This window comes from Ascaphus truei, chromosome 6 (assembly GCF_040206685.1).
Source record: "Ascaphus truei isolate aAscTru1 chromosome 6, aAscTru1.hap1, whole genome shotgun sequence".
Lineage (NCBI taxonomy): Eukaryota > Metazoa > Chordata > Amphibia > Anura > Ascaphidae > Ascaphus > Ascaphus truei.
The window spans coordinates 84,686,712-84,708,661 of NC_134488.1; the positions used below are offsets into that span (position 1 = coordinate 84,686,712).

The 21,950-nt window shown below is 44.5% G+C and overlaps 2 protein-coding genes across 2 annotated transcripts in view; both read right to left on the bottom strand.

Moving 5' to 3' along the window:
• The window catches only part of ACOT7 (acyl-CoA thioesterase 7), a 264,500-nt gene that overhangs the window by 231,582 nt on the left and 10,968 nt on the right, over positions 1-21,950 (bottom strand). The window lies entirely within an intron of this gene.
• HES2 (hes family bHLH transcription factor 2) lies at positions 11,104-13,039 on the bottom strand. The gene is made up of 4 exons (XM_075603179.1): positions 12,875-13,039; positions 12,668-12,763; positions 12,148-12,235; positions 11,104-11,821 (listed from the first exon to the last, which is right to left on the bottom strand). Exons 1-4 carry the CDS (start codon positions 12,968-12,970, stop codon positions 11,514-11,516), a joined length of 588 nt encoding a protein of 195 aa, XP_075459294.1. The 5' UTR covers positions 12,971-13,039; the 3' UTR covers positions 11,104-11,513.

The window sequence follows — 21,950 nt, forward strand, 5'->3', positions numbered from 1 at the left end:
TTACCGGAGACTCACTGCCGCCGCCAGTCTAAGTTCTTTAAAAACTAAAGCTGTCTCACATTGTAATCTGGCATGTAACTGTTATATACACCTATAATATATATTATCTTTAACTGTGCATACAATGTCTTGGATATAATGTACTGTATAACCCTTTTCACTCATTGTAACTATGTATTTGTAACCATGTATTTGTCATAACTCTGTGCCCAGGACATCTTGAAAACGAGAGGTAACTCTCAATGAATTGCTTGCTGGTAAAACATTTTATAAATAAATAAATATTCACAGTGTTAGTACTATTTGCTTCTTCCCTAGGTACTCTCATCTTACTACAATAGGGCGATACCGAGGCTTATTTCTCTCTGGGTTAGCTGACTTTTCCCTCTTCTGTATAGCGTTCATAATTTCCCATTATTAGTGGACCCCCGGTGGGCTGTGGCCAACAGCAATTTTCTCAGGATCAATATTCTGTACTGTACACTGACCTCTGCTTCTGGGCAGACTGGGTCGGGATTAGTAACGGACGTTCCTGTAGGGCCGATCGGCTATGCCCCAAAGTTCATCTCTGGGGAACCGCTTGTGGATATATGCTTCCTTGAATATGAGTAACTGTACAGTATTCATCTTGGCCATCTCTAAGGAAGCTATCTATGCAGTGGCGTAGCAAGACATGTACGGGCCCCTGGGCAAAGACAACATTCAGGGCCCCCTCGTGTCTCTGCTCTCTCTCTATCTCTCTGCCCCTCTCTCTTTCTCTGCCCCTGTCTCTCTCTGCCCCTGTCTCTCTCTGCCCCTGCCTCTCTCTCTGCCTCTGCCTCTCTCTCTCTGCCCCTGCCTTTCTCTCAGTCCATGCCTCTCTCTCTGCCCCTGCCTCTCTCTCTGCCCCTGCCTCACTCTCTGCCTCTCTCTCTGCCTCTCTGCTACTGCCCCTCTCTCTGCCTCTTTGTCCCCCCCTCTCTCTCTGCCCTCCTCTCTCTCTCTCTGGGGTCTCTCTCTCTGGGGTCTCTCTCTCTGGGTTCTCTCTCTCTGGGGTCTCTCTCTGGTCTCTCTCTCTCTCTCTTTGGTCTCTCTCTCTGGTCTCTCTCTTTGCTCTCTGCTTTCACTCTCTCATGTCTTTCTTTTGCCTCTTATGTATTTCTGTCTGGTACTTAATTTTCTCGTGACTATTATTTTCTGTCTTCTTCCCTTTCATGCTGTTTTTACCCATGTGCTTTAACCGTTCCCCTTCCTCTCACCTTTCCCAGCCTGTCTCTCAGGCTGCGCTTATAGTGCTGGCAACGCGACGTCACAGCAAAACAAATGCATTGTCGCCGTCGTCGGCGCTTATATTGCACGCGACCAAGTGACAGCGCTACCAAAAATCTGGTAGCCACTGTTATTTGATTTTTTCAGCGATGGTCTCCCCTTGTGGCCAATCAGAGAACTTCTCCGTCCCTCTGCCTTCCCCTTTCTGACATCACTGGCCTTGTAGCCAGCGACGTCGCCTAAACTTACATTACAACTATCGCAATGTCAATGGTGACAGGTGACGTCATCGGTCACGTCGCCGTCACTGGCAGTATAATAGCAGCCTCAGGCTGCAGCTCCAGTCCCACTCTGCACTACTTGAGGCCCAACTCACCTACGGAGGCTCTGCAGAGGAAGGAATTTCCCCTCTGTCCTCCCTACTAAATCTCAGGGTCCCGCCCCTCACCCAGGCCCCACCCACCTGCAGAGGAAGGGATTTCCCTCTGTGCTTCCTGCCCGGTGCAGGGAATTAATGTGCGGGCAGGAGGCCAGGCCGCCGACAGGGGGAGAGTGGACCCCCCAAGAGCACGGCCCCTTCGGCTTTGCCCAGGCTGCCCAGGCTATAGCTATGCCCCTGTATCTATGTAGGGCACTTCCCTAATTATAAAACAACAAACAGGGACAGATCAAACCTAGCACATACATCTATACACTGAAACCTATTTACATACTTACCTGCAAGGCTCCGCCAACTGTATCTCAAAGGAGCCTGCTATAGAGACTTACCTTGACGTGGTTAGCAGGCTTGGCATTATTTGATCAGAGGATGTAACCAAAAGTCTCCTTTATCTTATAGATTTTTACACCATATATATTTATTCCCCATTTATTGATATCCCAAAGGGAGAAGCGCAGGGATTCACTGTCTGTTTTCACATTTGTATGGCCAATCCCGTCGCCAGCACTATCACTAACCGCACTAGCACCTCCCAGCTTGGGGAATATTTTATTCTAAATTTTAATTCACTTTTACATACTTTTCACCTGTTTTGGCGTATTGATATCCTAATAAACATTTATTATTTTCATTTTAACAGGTTAGACGTCCTGTCGCCATATAGCCCTGCCTTTTATGGGTGACTGGCATCAGTTAGGCTCCTCTAAGGATTACTATATCCTCCCTACTATTCATTATTTTGCACCATGAGTGCGTGCTAAGAAGGGACTTATGTGACCTCGATCAACATCTTTTTGCATTCTATGTTAATTTTCCCTATGCACCTGGTGCTTACATTATATTATTTGTGTGGTATTGAGCGTTATCATCACCTTTATTTGTTAGATATCTGGAGGGCCCAGCACCAAGGTCAGAGGGACTACACCTTCTTTTCAGCCCCTCTTCAGTCTTACTCAAGGATTGACTATTTTCTAGGTACCAAGAATGTTTTCCAGGCGTCCTCCCACTCAGACATTGGTCCAATAACCTGGTCCGACCATGCCCCAGTTCTACTTTCCCTCTCTCTGCCCTTCGTTAAAAACAATGTGTACAATTGGAAACTAAACGATTCCCTCCTCAATGTTCCTGAAATAGAATTAACAATCAAGCAAAAGCTATTCAGCTTTTTCAAGATAAAAAGAGGCTATGTCTCTGCCCCAGCGATGCTATGGGAAGCTCATAAAGCCTCCATCAGAGGTGACCTTATCTCTATAGCCTCCTATCGGAAAAAAATGAAATATAAGTTACAGAAAGAGCTAACAGAGAAAATCCTAGAATTGGAACAACAGCACAAAAATAACCCCTCCAAAACACTATACAGATTACTGGAAAAAACAAGATCTGAATTAAAACAAACTCGACGAGGTAGAGAGAGCACTTAGATGGACCAATCAGAGGTTTTACGACAGGGGCAATAAAGCGGGCAGGTTGCTGGCCACAAAGCTTAGGGGCATAAAAGCCAAATCCCAAATTAACAAGATCCGTACTAGAGCTGGGCTAATTACCTATGTCGAAAAAGAAATTGCCCAGGAGTTCGCCAGTTTCTATGCGGAACTGTATAATCTTCACCCCTCAGAACTGCCTCACAGTAGCACTAAACTAACCTCACAATTCCTAGCACACTGTGACTTACCCTCCCTAACAGAGGAAGAACTGCAAAACCTTAATAAGAAAATCACCCAGGAAAAACAATTTGAAGCCATTAAATCGCTTAAACTGAGCAAGACCCCGGATCTGGGCAGCTTCTCCAATGCCTACTACAAGACATTCATGTTGACTCTGTCCCCTTATCTTCTTGACATGTTCAACTCCTTCCTAGAGGGTGAACCGATCCCAGCCACAATCTCTGCGTCCAACCTAGTGATCATACACAAGGAAGGAAGGGACCCGCTTGAATGTGGTAGCTACAGACCAATCTCCCTACTTAAAGCTGCAGTTCAGGCTTTTTTGGAAAAAAAATGTATAGTTTTTTTTTTACTTCAATAGTTTTATGTGGGCAATCTCTACTTACCTAAAGAACTGCATAGCTGCTGGTCAATTCGTTCTCTGTCTATTGATCGGCATAGTTTGGCGACATCTTTAAATATGGGGAATGTATTTCCTCTGTTTCTGTCACTCAGTGGAAGCTCATGAATATTCATGAGCACTCCTGCACTGACATGTGCAAGAGGGAGGGCAGGGCTCACAAAGGGGTGTGCCAGGGCTTGTGACAGGACATGAAGGGGCAGTGCCTTAGTAAATGGTTGTTAAAATAGAATACAAGAAAATTGGTCTTTCAAAGTTGTTTTTTTTAAAACAGAAAATGCTAAAAGTTTTTTTTCTTACTACAGAACTGATTTATTAAAAAAAAACACACATGCAGGATATTGCCTGAACTGCAGCTTTAACACGGACCTCAAAATCTACAGCAAGATTTTAGCAAACATATTAAATCCAATTCGCCCCAGACTTATACATATCGATCAGGTGGGGTTTGTATCGGAAAGGCAGGCTTCCGATAACACCCGGAAAATTATAGATATTATAGACCACGTGCACCTCAACAAAACCCAAGCTATGATTCTAAGCCTCGATGCTGAAAAGGCATTCGATAGAATCAAATGGTCCTTCCTAGACCAATCAATGTCTAAATTTGGCTTCCATGTCCCATTCCTGGAGGGGGTTAGAGCCCTCTATCAAAACCCCACAGCATATATAAAACTCCCCGGGGGACTAACAGACCCAATCCAGATCAAAAATGGCACTAGACATGGCTGCCCTCTATCGCCCCTACTATTCGCAATTTCTATCGAGCCTTTGGCAGCCAAAATCAGAAATGACCCAAGAATACAGGGCATTAAGATTGCCAAGACTGAACATAAAATCTCACTATTCGCGGATGACATTATACTGACCCTCACGGATCCCCATACCACCATTCCCAACCTCCAAAGACTCCTGGACCAATTTGGCCGAATCTCAGATTACAAAATTAACATGGACAAATTTGAAGCCCTAAATCTCTCCCTCTCAGAGCCGACCTGAAAAATGCTCCAATCTAACTATAAATATAGATGGAACTCCTCCCAGATAAAATATCTTGGAGTTAAAATAACAAATTCCTACAACTCTCTATACCAGGCCAATTACCCCGCCGTTATTTAACCAAATCAAAAAGGATCTAGAATCCTGGAATAAACTCCAAATCTCCTGGTTTGGTAGGATCATTTCAATCAAAATGAACATCCTACCTAGACTCCTATATTTTTTCCAAACGCTCCCTATAGACATTCCCATGTCTGAACTTAAAAATATACAAGCCCACATATTCCAATTTATATGTAATAACCGAAAACCAAGAGTTCCGAGGTCGGTGCTGTTATCTCCCAAGTTGGGTGGGGGACTGGGGGTCCCTAACGTTATTAAATACTACCAGGCAGCCCAGCTACGCCAAGCGGTGACTTGGAATAGCAACCTGGCCACATCATGTTGGCTTGAGATAGAATCGCACTATGCAGCGCCTTTACCCCTATCAGCGATCCTGTGGGTTCGGAACGATAAGGAGAAAGGGTCTAGGAAAAACGATCTGGGAGCAATGAGGTGTACGTGGGGCATTTGGCTTAGAAACAAAGGGAAGTACGCCCTATCGACCATTCCCTCTCAACTTACCCCCATCTTTGATAACCCGGATCTCCCGCCCGGGTGTTCTCAGAGACAATTTCAATGATTCCAAGACCTCAATATTAGGAGGGTAGCAGACTTGCTGAAGAAATAGGAAATCCTGTCCTTCCAAGAGCTCCAAGTCAAATATCAAGTACGAGATCTCAACCCGTTTAAATTTCTTCAAATTAGGCACTTTCTTATAGCGCTCTCCAAAAACGCCAAATTTCCCAAACCGAACAAATTCGAGTCCCTTTGTATCAATGGTTCTTACCAGAAGGGATTGATCTCAGAGATCTATAGGGGGTTAGAGTCAACATAGGAGAATCCAAACCATGCATATATGCAAAAGTGGTGTGCAGACCTCAACCTACAACTAGATATGGATGATTGGAAGGACATCTGGGAGGCAGCCTCCAAGACCTCAATCTGCACGGTTACGAAAGAAAATATTTATAAAATTCTATTCCAGTGGTACCTAACCCAGAGTAGACTGAACCAGATCTTTCCCGGCACGCCAGATCTTCCCCGGCATGCCAGATCTATGCTGGAGGGGATGTGGTCAAAGAGGAGACATGGCCCACATTTGGTGGTCATGCCCAGAGATCCAGGGGTTCTGGTCTAAGATTCAGAAACTACTATGTGAAATCTCGGGGCTGGAAATTCCCCTGGACCCTCTGACCTTTCTGTTGGGAAAACAAGTTGATGGCCTTCCCGCTCCCCTAACTAAACTTATCTCAGCCATCCTAACTGCTGCAAAGTGCTCTATCACAGCTGCTTTGAAGCAGGTAAAAGCACCCTCAAAAAACACGGTCTCTAAACGAATTACCACGGTTATGACCATGGAAAAACTTACGGCCATGCTCACACAGAAAATCCCCCAGTTCTACAACACCTGGGGGCCATGGCTAGACCGCTGAGGCCCAACTCTCACGTACCCGATCCAGTCGGCCCCTCCAACAAGAAAAGGATTAAAAGGAGTCAGTCTCACCACACCCCCCCTCCAACTCCTCCCCTCCCCGCCCCCAGACCCTTCCCTCCTCCCCTCTGTTTGTCAACCACACTCCCCCGCCCCTGTGTCCCCCCCCAACAAAACAAAAAAACGAAAATGCCTTTTTGGATTCAATTACTGTACTTTATTTGTTACGAGCTGATATACCCGGCGTTGCCCGTGATGTAATGTTCTGGCTCCCCCATCCTCCCTCTCAACTCCCTTCCCCCCCTCTTCACAGCTGTTCAGGCTTCCCCCCTTCTCTCCTGACTCCCTCCCCCCCTCTCTCCTGACTACCTCCCCCCCCTCTCTCCTGACTCCCTCCCCCCGAATACCTCTCTACCCCCCCCTCTCCTGACTCCCTCTCTCCCCCCCCCTCTCTCCTGACTCCCTCTCCCCCCCTCTCTCCTGACTCCCTCTCGCCCACCCTCCCTCTTGACTCCCCCACCTTCTCTCCTGACTCCCCCATCCTCTCTCCTGACTCCCCCCTCTCTCCAAACTGACTCCCCCCCTCTCTCCTGACTGACTCCCCCCCTCTCTCCTGACTGACCCTCCCCTCTCTCCTGACTGACTCCCCCCTCTCCTGACTGAATACCACCCCCCGCCTGTCTGCTGTGCGCCGCCATCTTACCGGGGGCAGCTGCAGGGGGAAGGGAGTCCTTCAAGAGGCTGCCTGCCCACCCGCCAGGGAGGGAGGGAAGTGAGCGCCAGCGGCTAGGGCAGGAGGGATGCACTTCCCCTTCGTCCGGGAGCCGGTGCAGGGCGGCGCACGTGAGGGTGAGTGAGGGTGAGTGTGATGAGAGAGAGAGACACACAGACACACAGTTGGGTGATGTCATAGAGCCATCAATCTGTTGGGTGATGTCATAGAGCCACCAATCTGGTTGGCCAGAGGCTGAGGACCAATCAGATTCACCGCAGCTAGTACCAACCTTTCGATTTTATATATTAAGATGTACAAACGAACGCAATGTATCTGTATACATACCCTGTTTGCTTCCAATAAAGGAAAAAGATGGGAGAGGGGGGGGGGGGGAAAGACAGCTACTAAACATTGTAATTAAAATTAAATATCTTCCTATAATCATAATCAATGTTATTTTTTTCCATCTTTGTTAGAGCTGAATGCTGATTTCCTAATATTTGCACTTTCTATGTAGCTGTTTGTTGGGATTTGATTCTGATTTTCAGATACCTGCTTAGATTCTCTTTAGATTCCACAATTTGGAGCATTATGTTTAACTGATCAGAATATGATTTTCTAGTGGTGGCCAAAATAAGCCAGGTTATATACCTTTGTAATTGTATGTGCATTGGACACAATATGGTCTGCTTGTCTGCTGTTGTAAATTGAGGGGTGGGTGCGAGACCCCAGGATCACAAGTTTGGCACTATTTTCAGAAGATAAACTATAGAGAAACCCCCGCTACTGTTTGCAATAGTGAGTTGATAATGATGAGTGTAAGTGCTAATGGGGCAATATGAGAATGATAAACAATGGAGAAAAGAACCCCAGTAAAGCACTCATACACTGTGTTAATGTTAACACAGTGTATGAGTGCTTTACTGGGGTTCTTTTCTCCATTGTTTATCACTATTTTCAGAAGAAAGATATCCCCACTGAAAGTTCCTCACACAAACCACATGAGGGAATTCTTATTTGGTATTATAGTTTCATCTTCTTCCAAACCTGCTCTTATTTGTGGTGCTACTTAAACTGAAGAACTTCGGTTCTCATTTTTTATAAGGTTCTGGATCCGCCTATGAGTTTGTTAACACCTGTGTCACTGTGTTTGCTTTCTTTTATGAACTGGTATAGGCAGGGTGACTTATGTGCACCATAAGTTAGAGCAGTATTTTTAGTGTGCATGCCTGAAGCTGCTACCACAGACACAAAGGACACACCAAATCGTTACAAAAAGGTACAACTATTATGCACTTGTCACCCTCCCTTCATCCCCTGCAATTTCAGCTCAATGTGATCATTGAATTTACAAACAGGGCTCCATATGCAAAAGGTGGGTGATTCATTTCAATAAATAGACATCTCCCAGCCAGGAAGCCTGAAAAGCTCACCAACAAGACAAGACAAGAGTAAAAGGCCCAAGCAGCAGACATGGTGCCAAAACATTGCGTCATGCATCACATCTTTTATTGTTCAGCACGTATCTCCTTCGAAATAATTATTATGGGGCAGGGCTTAGGTTTTGGAGCTGTATTGAACAACACACCTTTTTAAAACATGAAATTCTAACATCTTACAAAATAAAGAACATGACATTTGTAAATCTGATTTGGAGTCTTGAAGATTAGCAAGAATGTGAATCCCAATAGAAAAAGTGGCAAATGACCACAGTGTCTCTATTGCCATTGCAATCATTTGAGAAGATCGGGGATATCATCATATGCAAATTGGCTAGAAGGACGGTTACAGTCTCCCGGATGCCAAATAGGGCAAATTAATTGGGAAAGGTTTATTGGCAGAAAGTCTCCCATTGGCATCCCCTTTCAAAGATACACATGGGCTATTTGTGCACTGACCGTCCTACTTTTGCAGCCAATAAACATTTTTTCTATATATATATTTTTATAACGTATTAGGTGAAGAGGGGTGCAGATATTACATGTGATGCTCTCAGGTCCTTTGACACAATCCTTATAATTTAAATTTCCCATACAATAATATTTGTCCAGGAACACAATATGGCTTTCGAGTCAGACTCATTCTGGCAGGTAATAATACAAAGCTACAACATAATTTGGGAGGCAAGGTTGCAGGTTTTAATTAAAAGACTAATTTTCTGACAATAAGGAGATGCCATTAGGTCAGAATAGTGTGTTTGAGCTCCGCAGGACTGCCTTGGATTTATGAAGGTAAGAAATAAATTAATCTGGGGGGGGGGGGGGATGTTGCAGCAGAACTAAAGTGCCCAGATCCTTGTGTGGTAAAGACAAAGGCAGTAGGAGAGTGGTTCCCACAGATAACCCAGTTTTCATTGTGGAATATATGCATTAAAAACCATGTTTAAATGTTTTGCCACATGCATGTTTTATGGATTGAAAAGTGTCACAAAAGTGAGGCTCCAGATTTTTTTTTTAAATGGAAATATAAATATTGATACATTTGCCAACATTTTTTGCCCAAGTTTTTTAGGTAAAAGATTTAGAAAAAAATGATCTCACCTCTTGTGCTGCTCAGCCTGCAGCATCAGTGAGCACTTCATGTAAGTTGAGAGGATTTAGGAGCATTTAGGGGAGAGTTGCTTAGTGTATTATTGTACAAAGTGGTGCCTTTAACAGCCACAATTTCCCTTCTCTTTGCATAAGGTAAATCCATTAGGTTTGAGGTGACATTATCTTATGTATCCAAGAGATCAATGTTAGATATAAGGAACAACCATATTTAACACATTTACTACAAGAGAAAATGTTTAAACTATACCAGGGAACACATTACACCCTCCCCAACTCCCACTTCAGTTCCTGTTTACTGGTAAAAACAAGGGTGCTTATGTACAGTACCATACCCTGTTTACCTGTGCACTGGGAAAAGCTCTTCCCCTTTTGGCACTTTGCACATTATGGGAGTTGTGAGTCTCTTGGCTGGAAAACTGGGTCTAAAAATAGCACCAGGTTTCCTAATGGAGAAAGTTGCTATAGTCTGAATTCAATTTGATTTTGTGTGTGATAATCTATTTGTCCAGATATTACTTCAGTTTTGCAGCTAGGAGACTGTTACATTAACCCAAAACATTTGACCTAAAAATAGATTACAGAATTAAATACTGTACAATGGTTTATTTTTCTTCTGTTACAGTTAGTACATTTTGTGTACATTAAATCTTTAAACAGCATTTGCACATGTGACTTTTAGGGGGGCGATTTATTAAAGTATCTTCTGTTCTAAAATGAAAAAAAAAAAAAAACTGGTGCCAAAAATAGCATCTAATTTATCAAAGGAAAAAAACAATATTGAGAGATATTTATTCCTTGATTAATCTGTATTTTTTTTTACATCGTCTGAACCAGTTTTTTTGCCACAAACAGGCGTTAATAAATGACAGCCTGTGTATGTGTACTGTACCTCTTTAGAGCTGGTAAATGATTGCAAATATTCCACGATTCCTATAACGTAGTCACCCAATTGTTACATACTGAATCAGTGAGATACCCTCATTATCGGTGCATGTCCTCCCCCTGCCTAGACCATAAATAAAGGATCTGTTTATCAAAGATTGGCAGCTGACAAATTCATGCAAAATACCATGATTAGAAAAGATTACCCCACTCAAAATAATCTGATTGTTTTCTTTGATCCTTTTGGAGTACTTTTTTGCACCGGTTTTTCACAGTTTTGGAGCTGGAGACTTTGATAAATAGATGGATGTAGAAACAAAGCAAATCGAGCTAACTAATGAAAACGTGTATATCTGCACAGGCACAATAACCGGGTGTGAAATCAGTTACACCACTGATCATGTTCACTTGCGTATTTATGAGAACATGGATTAGTTGTTCTTGTGAATCATTTCAAGTCATCTTGTAAATTACTGCAATATTCAAGATTTGCATATGGACAATTGTTCTCTCTTATTCAGAAAGAGCAATATGAATGTATGCAACAATGAGTAAATATACAATGGATTATTTTCTTTCGGTGTTTAAGAACAGCAGCAAAACTCAACTTCTGCACCAAAGTAAAACAAAAATGTCAAACATACACGTCAATATATCTTCTTTAATATTTATTCATTTTAGAAAATAGACCTTTCATTAAAATTTTGTTCACAAAATAAAAAGTGCGGTAAACAGTGTTTATTTACAAATAGGTTTTCTTTTTGCACAGATCCCTAATATTATGAAAGCAATAATGCAAGTCGCATACAGAATATCAACCCTTTGGGTTTACCAGGGTTCCTTATTATACCCTATCCATTTAATCCCTTTAGAGGACTAAATTCTCAACAGCCAGTAACATATATTTTTTAAATAAATCAATTTATATGCAGTAAGTGGATTAGTGTAAACAACACGTGCTTAATAGAAAATAACCACTTTCAAATAAATACAAAAATATATAAACTATTGCAACGGTGGTGCTCTATGTACAATTTGGCAGCTTGTATGTGTCTATGGGAAAGAAGTCCTTCAAGAGATTCACCAGGGTCTCCAGATGAAGCTGTTGGGTGATGGTGGAATAGGGACAGGTCTTTGGATAGGCTGCTGATTCAGAGAAGATGAGCGAACCTCTGATCTTCTTGGGCTGAGATGTAGCACAATTCGTGGGCTGTTCTGTTTGGCGCCCGGAGATTTAGTACAGTCCTGGCAACACTGTTCAGGGCTTCTCTGCAAATGGTCAAGAAGCCGGTTGCAGGTGTCTCCATCCATCACACCGCTTTTACTGAGGATACCACTGAGATGGTTGATGCAGGCTCTGTACCCCTCTCTGTAACTCTCTGTGGATTCTAAGGAAACAAACAATGGTTACATTACACATCCAAACGAAGCCACTTGAAATATACTAACACACACTTTCTCCGATCCACTTAATTATTCAACACATATTTGCCACCCGCCCTTTAAATTGCGTTTTCAATTATATTATAATGCGGTGTTTCAATATGTTACTTGAAGTGGTTAACTTATTCACTGCCACAGGGGCTAGCAACACATTGCAAAAAAGTTCATAGATCGTTAGCAAAGAGTCCATGAACCAAGGGTCTTTATAACCTTGACATCTTCGGTGCTACTGTACACTTATGGGTAAGAACATTTTACAATGTGTACTTACTTTGTTCTTGCTCTGGAGGGATCTCTCTTAAAAATCTCACTGTCATTTCGAGAATATCAGCTTTTTCTAGTTTGGAATATCTGGAACTCTGGAAAAAGTTGAAAAACAGCTGGTTATTAATAGTAATACTACTACTACTACTACTAGTTTGTTCTTGTATAGTGCATTTTTGCAGACAGTCCCTGCCCCGTGGAGTTTACAATCTATTGTAATACCCCATAAAACCGAATAAATCAATGCAATGAAGCCAACAGGTAGTAATTCTACATTAAGACCTCTAACCAGAATTTGATGTCCTTCAACCATTCCTTACTAAATTTAATTTCTTACTAATACAAATGGGACAGATTCACAAATATAGATCTTGTGAAAATTGAACCGTTTCATAGTAATCTGCGCTCATTTCACCATTTGGGCTTCTTTATCCCCTCCACTATAAACTCTTTATCCACATATTGCACATAGTCCAGTATATTATTTCGATGACTATTTTTGTTGCGTATTTAATAATGATACTTACATCTTTCCCAATGAGAGGTAAAATGAGTGTTTTCAGCTGGTTCAGACTCTCATTAATCCGAGCTCGTCTGCGCTTCTCCATCAAGGGCTTTAAAGTCTGCAATAAAAAAAAGGTACGCGGTCAATATTCCGTGAAATGTTCATGTTACAGTCAGACAATCAGATAGCACTGCAAGAAACCTGCGGAGAGGACCCTGGCCGGGCTCACCTTTCTCAGCTCGCTGGCCTCCGCGCTTCTCTTAGAGTGTCCGGACTTGGGGTGGTAGCTCTGGGGAGAGTCAGATACTGCGAGGTTGGGGGACATTGTGGCAGCAGCTAAACAATCAGAGGCGAGGCTCCGAAGTGAACGCGGTGGGAAAGTGAGTCTGCTCTGGCTCTGTGCGCGCTATTTATGAAGGCGCTTGGGTTTGGCTCCACCTCTGTGCATCATTGTGGGACGCACACAGACCCTCTGGGGAGCACGCCCCTATCTGCTCAGTGCATGCATGTTTTAGAAGAGCCATCTGCTCAGTACAGGTATCTAATTGGCGCTAGTATACATAGAAACATGTATTCTTACAGTTATATAAATCATGCATTCACACACACTTAGAAGCAGTCACGTCTATTCGTTTCATTGAAACCACCCCTATGCAACCCCCCAAATTACATGGTATATAAATACATATTCAAATATATATATATATCATATAAATTCAAATATATATATATATCATACACACATACACACCATATGCGTATACACAAACAATTATTTGCATATCCTACTTAAAACATGATTTGTTACAAGTTGTATGAATGAAAAAATACAACTGCCACAAACTATGAATGCTATGAGTGAAAATTAGAATGATTCAATTTTTCTTCTCAAATCGTATCATTCGAATGTGTTTTTAACATATATTCTCCAGAAGAAAGATTACTTTGTATGAAAATGACATATAAACGCGTAGTTAGTTAATGACAGTAAAATATGCAGACAAGCTTTGCTTAAAAAACAACATGTAAATGTAAAAAAAAATCTGACCAGGTACTTATTTAAATCCGTTTACACGAGGGGTTCACCCCCAAGCGAAGCTTCACAGACATCTGTATAGAGATAAAACCAAAAATGTGTTTGTTATATTGATATTGAACCGGTCTGTATGGAAACCAATCACACACCCTATTGGCTGCCGCCACTGCAACGAGCTACGAATTTACAGCCACAATCTGGGTCTGTGTTTTTTTTGTTCGTTAGGTTTTATGGAAATAATATGTTTATTTTTTTTGTTTGAAACATCACTTTGTATTTCAAAGAAATATGCAGAAGCACACATGGGCTACAATCAACAATGGTGCAAAATGAACGTTGACAACATGAACAGATGTGTCATTTGTAAATGCAAAGCTTTTAGTGCATGATGTTGCATTGATAACCTGCATGCATCACACGCGTCTCCCCCGCACCTGTCCTAGCTTCCTGCCCATTGGCTCTATCACACACACACAAGTACAGCAGCCTCTTTGTTGAATGCTGATTGGATGAATCCGGGACGGTCTGGCCAATCAGGGACGCGCCACAGCACAGTCCGCAGGGTTCCCTCCTGCATCTCCCGCCCAGGGGGCTTTATTATTACTTTGTGCTCCACTGTTTTTAGGTGATTTTTTGCATTTTCCGTTGGGATTTAAATATTTTAACAAATATCGGCGTGGGTCCCCCATCTGGGAACAGCAAGGCACGGAAGGGAGTTTAGGAATAATCTTTAAAAACACCCCACATGGGTAACAAAGTGTTTAGCAGCTGAGCCCTCCGTGTAATTGTATAGTTGTGTGTTTGTCACTCTGTGGTCAGGGATGCACTTAGGAAAGCTTTTGTTTAGGTGACGATACAATACAAAGCATCACACGTACATCACAGGGTTGGCTTCGTTTGGGATTAATATGGAGCCCATAATAAATGTATCCAGGAAGCGAAAACAGCATCCCACGCTAATATCACCACCGGTTCCCAGAAATGAAACACCTGCTGATATAGCACCGGGTGATATGGCGTTAAGGGTCCAAGTGACCTGTATTGAGGGGAGATCTGCGTCATATTCCAAACATTTTATTTTTACAAAGCAGGAGTGTTTGAGTTATATACATGACACCACTAACTAAACTAACCCCTTTTACAAGGATGGTTCCCTCTCCCTGCCAGGGACAGTTCTGTGGGGGAGCTGAGATTTGCACTGCACATGCAGACCAGGTGCATCTGCAAGCTTTATCTGGGATTGTGTTTATACTTCTGAAACATTGCATTGCCTGGTATCACATAACTTTCATGTACAGTAGATTGCTGTAGTAGTTTTAATAAATAGAAAGCATTAGTGAAGGAGAATTAAAGTAGGAGCCCCATACACAGCAATGTCCGAGCAAGCTGGTCATGCAGTTATCTGGTAGCACGCGCCTGACACCCCTCCCCCCTCGCCTCCCATGGGGCTCTCAGCCCCTCCCCTGCAGCCTCCAGCTAGCACGCTCTATAAAATACACCAACTTTTTTTTTTTTTTTTAATAATACCAGCCTTTTCATTTGGATTGTGCATTGTTTAAATTTAAAAAAAATATACAAATGTTGGCGTCGGTATCCCATCTGTTAAGCCAGTAACAAAGGAGATCTTTGTTTCTATATGTTTATGATAATTTTGGGGTTGGGTGGGGGTTATTGATCAGATAGATTGGAGAACATCTTTTCCCTTCTACATCATCCTCTGCAAGTATGTAACTCTTTATAATGCAGTGGTCTATGGAAAGACATAGTATGTTACTGATGCATATATACTGCCATGGTGGTTCTCAGGCAGTAATATAATGCTTTACAATGTTTCTAACTCGGGATATTTTATTATCTCTTATTTTACAGGTCGCACTGTCACCTGCATCCTGTTAAAAATGACTGTTACGTCACTTTATATAAATATCCATAACATTTTTTCTCTTGACTTCTCCTTTTCTCTGCCAAAATCCAGCAATGTAAAGAAATGCAGAGGAAGAAAATGGATCAACATATAAGAGTAAGTGATTCCCTGTGCTCACAGTTAGTGCAAACCTAACCTTGTCTTATAGTTTAACTATAGTGGACAAATGTTCTGGTTTCAAAAATGCAAAAAAAATAAAAAAAATAAGCTTTACATTTAACAAAGAATATTTCCAGTGTGTTTTTTTTCTGATACATCTAGTACAGCTTCTTTGCAGCAGTACAGTGTAGAGTGGCTATGCAGATCAGACCAGACTCGGCACGCTTCTATTCTGTGCTGCACTGAGCACACGGTATTCAATCTGCAGCAAGAGCACGCGCCGCCCCAGGAGCACGAGCCCGGCGCTGTGACAGCGCGGCACGAGCCACAGAAGCACGCGCCACTCAGTACCAGAGCTGGAATGAGCCACGCTGCATCGTCCTGTCCTCGGCTCTCATGAACCTCACAGCGATCCGGACATGCCGAGGCCAACACATAATAAGTACGGTATGTCATGCTTGCTGTTCTCATTGATACATATTTCCATGGTATTTTATTGTCATTCCCGTAGTGTTTGTGCTTATAGAGAGCTGAGAGAGAGGGACAAATGTGATCTTGCGCTGATCAGCCAGGTAAAAGTTAGATTACGTCTCTATATGCTGCTGTGTACAGATCTGGAGTCCTCTGATTTCTATGTATATCTTTATTTGTATAGTATCCATGTGTATAATAGCATCTTCGCAGAAGTAAATTAAGTAACACAATGATGAAACATAAGGGGAATAAGGGATTCAAACATAATAAGAAATATTAGGAAAAGGTGTCCCAGAGAGTTTAGAATGTAACTGGTATGTAGGGAGAACTTACATTAACATGGTGTTAGAAGTGTTGGGTATATGTACTGTCTTCTTGTACATGTATTGCAAAATAGCACTAATACTGTCCTCAGTGATTCACATTCTGAAATAAAGTACTAGCTATATTACTGTAGCTGTACAATGGCAACAAGACCAGGGCTAAAAGAAAAAGTATTAAAGCAGAATCAGTCTGAGTGTTGTAGTGACAGGCAGACATATGATCACATGCAAGTTCAAATAACAGCATAAAAGTCCCACAGGCTGTTGTTATAATGTAGTTTTTGAAGTTCATAGCTTGAAAAGGAGAAAGTAAAATAGCTGTAGGCTAGAGAATAATGGCGTGAAAGTTTTGTATAATAACACTGAAAAGGTTACCTTCTCTTATTTGATATTAGAGAGGTATTGCTAAAGTCTACTTATTTTTAGTGACATTTATTTACCATATTTATGTGTAATGCTTTAACAAGTACCTAACTCTTCAGTGTTGGAAATCAAACCTATGAAAAATGTTTTATGTTCCTCCAACACTTTGAGATGTATTTTTTTTGAGAATGCAGATGATCAAAGCTGAATCTTAATTCTTATACAGTGTGTAACATTATTTTTGTTATTTTTTTAGTATACATTTGATAGTTTTGTTTTTAAGTTCTAGTTCCAATTATGTATAATATTTTCATTAGTATTCAACCTATTTCCTTCGATGATGAATTTTCTTGGTGTAATTCTGGTGCATAAAATACATTACAAAAAAAAAAAATCCAATTGAAATCCATTGGCAAATATTCCGTTTTTGTGTCTGAACACAAAGGAACTCTTTACACCTGGTACCGATGCAATGCTATAACATACAAGCAGGTATATTTGTGTTTTCCTGATGTGCAAAGTACATTCCCATTACACATTCACATCTGCTCAGCAAGCCTTTAACAATGAACTTCAGGGGACTATGTATTACAATTTGTTTTTTTTTGAAGATACAGTTTGGTACATCTTGTGCAGATTGTTTGGAGACAGAAAGTTCCACCATCTTTAACTTGGCTGATTTTATACAAATGTAGCAGACGTTACTGCTCCCATTAAACGTGCTGCATTGTGTTAACGCTGGTGGGGTATTTAACAGTGGTGCTATTGAAAACAATGCTTAAGAAGATAACACGTGTTAGTTCACATTAACAGAGGTAATAAGATTTGCTACATATATACATTTCATTACAATCCGTGCCTCATGTAACATCTCCATCACTTTTTTGTCACTGCCCAAGTTGCAAGCGAATGCACATGGTGCAAAAACTGGAGCAAAGAGCTTCATATATGGATACACAGAGGTACAAGATGAAAATAACACTGAAAATACAGTCTAGGACATTTGGTCGTGGCCGTTTCGCCTCTAAGGTAAGACCCTACCTAACCTTAGCCCTTACCCTAATATTAACCCCGTAATAGTAACACTACCCGTACCCTATAAACCTTAACACCTTACCCTAAAACCCTTAAAGTAAAGCCTTACCATAATCCCTAAGGCTGCGCTTATAGTGCCAGCGACGGCGACGCGACTTGCAACAAACAAATGTATTGCTGCCGTCGCATGCGCTTATAGTAGACGCAACCGCTTGGTCGCGATCGCTGGAAGTCGTCAATTTGATTTTTCCAGTGACCGCAGCGTGACATCACCCTCGCCGTCGCTGTCTCCAGAGACGGAACTATAAGTGCAGCCTTAAGTTAACCCCTTACCCTAAAACTGACCTTATAGTAGAAGCGGCTGCGGAGGGTCCAGTGGCGGAGCAGCTGCGGAGGGTGCAGTGGCAGAGCAGCTGCGGAGGGTGCAGTGGCGGAGCGGCTGCAGAGGGTCCAGTGGCGGAGCGGCTGCGGAGGGTCCAGTGGCGGAGCGGCTGCGGAGGGTCCAGTGGCGGAGCGCCTGCGGAGGATCCAGTGGCGGAGCGGCTGCGGAGGGTCCAGTGGCGGAGCGGCTGCGGAGGGGGTCCCTCTGCAGCAAAACGCTGGCGGGAACTTGGTCGCAGTGGGGCGGCCATTACCAAATGTCCCGTTCTGGTGAAAATGAACCTCTAATGTTTATATTCAGTGATCAAATCAGCCACATTGGGATCTTAATGTTGAAACATTGAGAAATCTCTTACTTTGTTTCAAAATGCAAAGTTGTTTCAAATTCCATTCAGAGAACAAATATCGACACACACATACAGCTCCTGAGGTAATAAAGTACCTCAGTGGTGACCGGCAGCATGCAGACATTGCAAAGTTGCACTGCTAGAAGGACTGTCTGATAGAAGTCTTAGGCTGCGTCCATGCTCCCGAAGACCGCGCAGAGGCGCGCGTGATGTCACCGTGTTTATAGAATATTCCCGCCTAAAATTATTTGAAATTAGCACTGAGTGGGACTGCAGCTCAAGGAACGAATAATAATAATAGCAGATAAATCATTTTATACATGATGTGATATGGTTGCTGAGCTGATTAGGCATTTTGTGTTGGATTTTCCTTTCTGTATTATACCTGCCTTCTGCATGCCACCTGCCTGTCAGTGAAGTAAAAGTGGTTGTTTATTGTTGCTGTAGCACATGCAATATTTACAGACATACAAATTCTAGTAGTGCAATAGGTTTCCAATGAAATAATACGTGGATTCCAATGAGATTAAATAAAATTGGCCTGTACCATATATTCAACAACACACACATATATATATATATGCAAATATAGCTGTGTGCTCATCTGCATGTCTTAGGCAGGTCTGCAACCCCGCCTTTCCCATGTATCACCCAGCATACAACACTTCCACTGCAGCAAGGGATTCTGGGAAATGACATGCAAATGAGCACACAGTGTCACTTTTTGCCTCAATAACCATTTTTAACATGGTTCCCTATAGGCTTAGCTTGCTGCATGGGTCACAGCTTTGAGCACAGCCAGGGTTAAGGTGCATACCAGAAAACCACCACAGACAGCTGTTTCGACCTTGATGGGTCTCATCAGTGTGGGGTTGATTTACTGGGAATGCAAGAGAGGCTATGGGATAGCTAAACCATAATACTGAGTTAAGTTAAGGTGAGTAAAAAAGTGACAAAAACCCTCCAACAGGAAAGCAAATATGCAAATATATATATATATATATATATATATATATATATACTATAATATATATATTACAGTGTTCGACAATCCTATACATTTACACGCCCGGGGCGAGTGATTTAACCGCCGGGCGAGTAAATATTGGCCCAAGCAGCACACGTGTTTATTTTTTAAAATTCCCTGCTCGCGCAAAAAAAAAAACTCCCCCTACCTGACAGCTGATTGGCGCGCGCTCCCAGGCTTTGTGGGCGCGCAGCCAGGCTCTATATGAGCCCGCCCCCAACGAGCGGCCATTCTTTCTGCCCGGACATCTGTTGGAGGGTAAGTACTCGCCATGCTGCGGCCCCTCTGCTCCTTCCCTGCGATCCCCCTGGTCCCCACATGGCTCCCTACTCCCAACCGCGGCAGCTCTCTGTCCCCTGCTCCTGTCCCCTGTCCCCGTCCCCTGCTCCTGTCCCCTCCTCCTGCTCCTGTCCCCTGCTCCTGTCCCCTTCCCCTGCTCCTGTCCCCTTCCCCTGCTCCTGTCCCCTTCCCCTGCTCCTGTCCCCTTCCCCTCGATCCACCGATCGCTGCCCGGGGCGGGAGGTCCCCACTGCTGCAGCCCCGGTTGGCGTGCATGGGGGGGGGGCCTCAGCCCTCACCCCTCACCACGTGCCTCCCATGCACCAGCTAGCTTCATGACGGCGCGGGCTGGGGGAAGAAGCAGCCTGCAAAGCTGCTTGGCCGCGCACTGTGACAAGCCGGCGAGGGGAGCAGGGCAGTGGCGACCACGGCGGGGCTGACTGTCCCCTGGGGCGCCCGCTGGGGATACCTCGCCACGTGCCTCCCACCCACCCTGCTGATTGGGGGGGGGATGTCGCGCTGCCCCCGCCCCCACGAGCGGGGAGATGGGATGCGGGTGGGGTGGGGGAAGAGCGTGGTGCTGGTCGTAGGCCTTTCCTCCCGTGTGTGTGTATGTGTGTGTGTGTGTGGGAGAATGTGTGAATGAATGTGTATGGGAGTATGTGTATGTGTGTGACACCAGAGGTACCCCCCCAATCCGTAACCTCCCCCCCCAATCAGTAACCTCCTCCCCCAATCAGTAACCTCTCCCCCCAATCAGTCACCACCCCCCCCCAGTCAGTCACCCCCCCCAGTCAGTCACCCCCCCAGTCAGTCACCCCCCCAATCAGTAACCTCTCCCCCCAGTCAGTCACCAACCCTCCCAGTCAGTCACCCCACCCCCAGTCAGTCACCCCCCCAGTCTGTCACCCCCCCAGTCAGTCACCCCCCCAGTCAGTCTCCCCCCCCAGTCAGTCACCCCCCCCAGTCAGTCACCCCCCCCCCGTCAATCACCCCCCCCATCAGTCACACCCCCCAGTCAGTCACCCCCCCCAGTAAGTCACCCCCCCAGTCAGTCACCCCCCCAGTAAGTCACCCCCCTGTCACCCCCCCAATCAGTCACCCCCCAGTCAGTCACCCCCCCCCCCAGTCAGTCACCCCCCCCCAGTCAGTCACCCCCCCCCCCAGTCAGTCACCCGTCCCCCAGTCAGTCACCCCCCCCCCCAGTCAGTCACTCCCCCCCCAGTCACCACCTGTCAGTCACCCCCCCGGTCAGTCACCCCCCCCAGTCAGTTACCCCCCCCCCAGTCAGTCACCCCCCCCAGTCGGTCACCCCCCCAGTCAGTCACTCCCCCCCCAGTCAGTCACCCCCCACCCCAGTCAGTTACCCCCCCAGTCAGTCACCCCCCCCAGTCAGTCACCCCCCCGGTCAGTCACCCCCCCGGTCAGTCACCCCCCCCCAGTCAGTCACCCCCCCCACAGTCAGTCCCGTCCCCCCAATCAGTCACCCCCCCCAGTCAGTCACCCCCCCCGTCAGTCCCCGTCAGTCATCCCCCCCATCAGTCAACCCCCCCCCGGTCAGTCACCGCCCCCCCAGTCAGTCACCCCCCAAGTCAGTCACCCCCCGTCAGTCACTCCCCCCACTCTGTGTATCACCCACCGTTTCTCCCCTCTGTGTCTCCCCCCCACACTCTCTCTCTCTCTCTCTCTCTCTCTCTCATCTCCCTCTCTCTCTCTCTCTCTCTCTCCCCCACACACTCTCTCTCTCTCCCCTACACACTCTCTCTCTCACCCCCACACACTCTCTCTCTCCCCCCCACACTCTCTCTTTCTCTCCCCCACACTCTCTCCCCACACACTCTCTCTCCCCCACATTCTCTCTCTCCCACACTCTCTCTCTCCACACTCTCTCTCTCCCACACATCTCTCTCTCTTCCCCACACTCTGGATCTCTTATTTACCCTATATATCTTACTTGCCCTATACTTCACCGAAATAACCTATACTGGCTTTCTTCCAGATCTGACTCAAGCTTCAA